A 5,225-nucleotide genomic window follows, 5' to 3' on the forward strand; every position below is an offset into this window, starting at 1 on the left:
TTACTTAATCTACCACTTGGTCCAAAAATTACATAGATTTTTCGTTTGTTGATGAATGATTCACTAAATTCTTTATGGTAAAAAAGGTACCTTTTAACCATTTTATTTGGTTCAATCATGGTCCAGCTGAAGCCTTTATTGCAATGGCAAGAAAACTCATGCCTTAGTCTTACCCTTTTAATCAATATTTGACTGTGCCCATGGGTTATGTACTGCAGAATCATGAGGGAGGTATCTTGGAGGTGGGATGGCAGGGAATGGTGAGCATGGAAAAAAAATCTAATTTAACTGGAAAGGTGATAATTGAGACGTGTCGGGCTGACCTTGCTGGGGTCTTATGCCGGGTTTTAGAATGCGCCCGGATTTTAGAAGGTCAGGGTCCCATTTTGGGCATCGTCATACCTTTGATAGACATCTTATATAGTTATGAGAGAGTCAAAGTTAGCTTTAATCACTGTAAAACTGGTTTTTTTGCTAAGAATCTTGCTAGATTAGTTAGAGGGGCATCAACAAGAATGAGAAAGATCATCCCTGACCACCTATGGACGGGTGAATCTGTATATCCTTCTTATTTTCAATGAACTGGTAGGGTCCGCCTAACCCCAGCTTGACTATAATAAAAGTAAATAAAAATTTGACTGTGCCCTTGAGGACGCTGCTTGGGCTCATCTCAGAATAGCTCCGAATCCCGAGTCAAGTCCACATTTTATTCATGTCTTCACGTTTGTTATCGTTGCCTCATAATCCCTCCTGCACAAGCACACAGATACATACTGATGACAGCCACATAAGCTCAGCTAGAACACCTATATTTCTGTTTCACAAAGTTGTGATTCCTCTCAGACATCCACTATGGTGGTGGAATAATTGTGGCTCTCTCTCTCTCTCTCTCTCTCTCTCTCTCTCTCTCTCTCTCTCTCTCTCTCTCTCTCTGCAGAGAAAAAGAAAGCGTTAAAAATAATTAAAGTTTACAATAAAAGATACATTATAAAGCTAGGCAGCAGGAACCAGCTCTCTCTCTCTCTCTCTCTCTCTCTCTCTCTCTCTCTCTCTCTCTCTCTCTCTCTCTCGTGTGTGGATGTGTGTGCACTGTCCTGCAGTGGTCTGACATCTGGACACAAGCAGAGAAATGGAGTTTGAACAAGAACCAAGTTAAAAGGCCAAGGATGGAAATGCCAGTAATTTTCAGGCAGCCTTCTTTTTTCGATCACATGCTTACCAGGTCTGTGGTACTGAAAATCACAGTTGGAAAAGCACTGTCCTGAGTTTTGGTTGAGATAATGGTAGAAGAAATCAAAGTAGTGAGACAAGGATTGGTTTCTTTTCTCTTGCTTCCCACTTCATTTAATGGCTGATCCCAGCAGTGAAATGATGGTGGTGGAGGGATTAGGAGGGGAGAGGAGCAGAGAGTACAGGAAAGGCAATTGGACACTTAATGAAACATTGGCTTTGATAGAAGCCAAAAAGATGGATGACGAGAGAAGGATGAGGGGTGGAGAGAAAGAGAGGAGGCAACCAACGGAACTCAGATGGAAGTGTGTGGAGAACTACTGTTGGAAGAAGGGTTGCTTTAGGAGTCAGAACCAATGCAATGATAAGTGGGATAACTTGCTGAGGGACTACAAAAAGGTGAGGGAGTATGAACTGAGGCTTGGGCAGGGACAGGCCCCTTATTGGGTGATGGAAAGGCTTGAGAGGAGAGAGAGAAACCTGCCCAGCAATCTGTTGCCTCAGATTTATGAGGCCTTAGTTGATTTGGTGGGGAAAGGATCCAACATTCCAAGAAGTAATCAGCAGTTGCCACGCATGACTGTTGCTGTGGATAACCAAGTTGGTAGTAGCAGTTTTCAGGCCTTGACATATGGAATAGATCATCACCACCTTCCAATTTCAAATCCATCACTGCCAACTCTTTCACATGGCCAGCCACCACTTTTGTTAGGTACTCTCTCTCTCTCTCTCATATGTTTGGATTCAATGGCATTTTCTTTTCTTTTTTGAGGAACTTAGATTTAATGGTTATTGTTGTGTTGATTATGAACTGTTGTGTTAAATTGAAGAAAGTTGATGGGGGATGCACGGTGTGTGTTATTTCACTGTGAGTTGTTTTTTTTATTTACTATAAATGATGTTCTCTTTTACTTTTTGTGTGAGAGTTCGGCTTCACTTTCTCTTAATCTACTGCAAAATGGGTTTGCTTTTCCACCGACTTTCTGAGAGTTGAGTCGGTTCTTAATTCCTGGTTTCGCAGACATTTCCATGATGCATATGCTCTCTCTCTCTCTCTCTCTCTCTCTCTCTCTCTCTCTCTCTCTCTCTCTCTCTCTCGTGATGGAATGTTTTCCATAATATCGTAATTTTGCTTTACTATTGGATTGATGCTAGTCATAATGTGTGCCATCTTATATGTTCACATGATTTTCACCACTGAGCCTCCCCTACTCGTAAGGAATTTTTACATGTTTAATTGTGATTTTCATTAAATGAGGCCTATCGTTGGGCAGTTTAATGTGGGCCTTTGTCTTAAATCAAGTTAAGTTAATTCTATGCTGCTACTTGTAATGCTATTAATTAAATGTCATTGTTTATTTTTAGTATTGATACATGCTTTCTTATGCTACATTGGAGATGTGTGATCGCTCAGATTTTGATGGAAGTGAGCATTCAAACTCTCCTTCAAAGAAGAGAAAAGCTCAAGAAAAGATTGAGAACAATGCATTGGACACGTTAAGCTCTGCAATCTCCAGGAGTGCTTCTATGCTTGCAGACACACTTTTGGCATGTGAGGAGAAGGAGGAGAAGAGGCAGAGGGATCTCATGCGCGTGGAAGAAAGAAAACTGAAGATTAACGAAGCCAATACAGAGGTCAACAGACAAGGGATCAATGGTCTCGTAGGGGCTCTCACCAAGCTTGCAAATTCGTTCCATGCATTAATGCCACAAAAGAAACCTGCTGTATAAGGGCACCGGAATGCTTCTTTAAGTGAATACCGGAATGCTTCTTTAAGTGAATAATCCACTTGTTCTGAAAACAAAAAAATGGTGTTGTTGGAATTGAATTTGACTGGACAGCTTTTTTAATAATGCAGCCATATCTCTCTCTCTCTCTCTATCTATATATATATATATATATATAACCAGAGATAGAGAACTCGGCATGCCCTATAGTTTGAAGTGTTTTATGATAGATCTGAACTATTTGATTTAGTGGGAATCAACTTTTGGATTGTATTTTTTGATGAAAAAATATTTTTTTATAAGCCAAGAAAAATTGATGCCTTTATAGTCACTGATTTTGAATTACCGAAAAAACCTTTATACAGGTCAGATTCCAGTGATCCAAAAGCCTGTTGCCATTAAACAAAACCTATAGATCACATCTATGGTGTTAAATGTGAGACAAAATACCCAAAATCTATAATTTTGAGTGGCAGAACGAAAAAGTGACCAAAACCAATTTATATATATATATAAAAGTCTACCACGACCGAATTGGGTTCATCATGGTCAGAAAAATGACATTTGGATTTTTTTTTATGAAAAAGTAAATCTTTTGGCATCAATATTTATAAAGTTTGTGTACTGTCATTTTTTGAAACCTTATAAAAACTTACCCACGTGTTAGAATAGGACCATCCAAGAGTTTATTCTTATAAAATCAAACATGTAAAACGCATTTATATGGTCAGATTTTAGAAAAATATAAAAAAAAATCAGAAGCCGTGGTAGACCAGCAATATATATATATATATATATATATATATATCATCAGACACAGTGTATGATGATACAAAGGTCTGTTTTGCGATGCTAACCATGCGCATCACAAAAAAAAGTGTACATTTTAAGACTTTTAGTTGCGATCTTGATCGTCGCTAAAAGTCTTTAAAAAAATGAAAACAAAGTGTGACATTGCACCGCGCGTCCCACATTGGTCTGATGAAAGAGGTCCCATGATACCCTTTCTAACAAAGCAGGTTATATGTTCCCCCCCCCCCCCCCCCCGAATAGGGCAATTAGCTACATCTCATGTTCGGGGGTCCCAAAGAGCACCACGTATGTAAGCATGTGTGTCTCGTATCCCCATGTTTGTCAGCATTAATTAGCATTGGAGTTTGATGCGATTGCAAAGACTTAAGTACCCTCTCCTCCATTGGTGCCAAAAAAAATGACAATTCTTGAAAAGGAGTGGTTGTAAAGACTTAAGTGCCTCAAAGATGATTATTTAAGACCCAGTCTCTGCACTGCGGGATTATCTGAGAAATAAATCCCCCCTGGAGGAGGCCATGAACATCAACTCACTCACTCTCTCTCTCCCCCTTCTCTTTCTGCTTCTATGCACATCCAACAGAAGAACTTACATTGCTCCATCAAGCACCGGCTAACCTGCACATTGACTGTTGTGGAGCCTGATTCAGAGTTTTTACCCTTACATGAGGAGGGTTTGGGGGCTCCTCTCAGCGTGGGTAGCATCATTCAACTAAATGAGTTATAGATTCTGATTCAGAGTTTTTACCCTTACAGGAGGAGGGTTTGGGGGCTCCTCCCAGCGTGGGTAGCATCATTCAACTTGATTCGTTGTGGAGCCTGATTCAGAGTTTTTGCCCTTGTAGAAGAGGGGTCTGGGGGCTCCTCCCAACGTGGGTAGCATCATTCAACTTAAAGAGTTGTGGAGTCTGATTCAGAGTTTTTACCCTTACAGAAAGGGGGGTCTATGGGCTCCTCCCAGCGTGGGTAGCATCATTCAACTTGATGAGTTGTGGAGTCTGATTAAGAGTTTTTGCCTTTATAGGAGGAGGGTTTGGGGGATCCTCCCAGCGTGGATAGCATCGTTCAACTTGATTCATTGTGGAGCTTGATTTAGAGTTTTTGCCCTTATAGGAGGAGAGTTTGGGGGCTCCTTCCAGCGTGGGTAGCATCGTTCAACCTGATTCGTTGTGGAGCCTGATTTAGAGTTTTTGCCCTTACAGAAGAGGGGTCCGGGGGCTCCCTCCGGCACGAGTCTCGGGTGTCGTGGTCAAAAAATGCACAGGGTATCGTGGTGAGAAAGACATATTTTTGTTGCAAGCAAGGTTGGAAGAAATCAATGAAAAATCCAACAAGGAGCATGCCAGAATCAAGATGTGGATGTCAAGCGAGAATGGTGTTGTGCAACTCAAATAACACAAAATAATAGGGGTCTGGTTTTTAGTTAAAATGAGGAATGAAATGACAATAGAAATCGC

The 5,225-nt window shown here is 40.8% G+C and overlaps 1 protein-coding gene across 1 annotated transcript; it reads left to right on the forward strand.

The window, feature by feature from the left end:
* The first annotated feature begins 1,371 nt into the window (after window positions 1-1,371).
* LOC149834504 (uncharacterized) lies at window positions 1,372-2,961 on the forward strand. Its single transcript, XM_090009383.1, has 2 exons — window positions 1,372-1,942; window positions 2,645-2,961. Exons 1-2 carry the CDS (start codon window positions 1,372-1,374, stop codon window positions 2,959-2,961), a joined length of 888 nt encoding a protein of 295 aa, XP_089865509.1.
* Window positions 2,962-5,225: the final 2,264 nt, after the last annotated feature.

The sequence above is a fragment of the Nuphar pumila genome, chromosome 6 (assembly GCF_984573655.1).
Source record: "Nuphar pumila chromosome 6, dmNupPumi1.hap1.1, whole genome shotgun sequence".
Lineage (NCBI taxonomy): Eukaryota > Viridiplantae > Streptophyta > Magnoliopsida > Nymphaeales > Nymphaeaceae > Nuphar > Nuphar pumila.

Bases quoted from the DNA above. Each gene is read 5' to 3' on its own strand.
- LOC149834504 (XM_090009383.1), top strand. From the start codon at position 1,372: ATGGTGGTGGAGGGATTAGGAGGGGAGAGGAGCAGAGAGTACAGGAAA. The intron at 1,943-2,644 runs GTACTCTCTCTC...GTGATCGCTCAG, and splicing joins CCAGCCACCACTTTTGTTAG to ATTTTGATGGAAGTGAGCAT.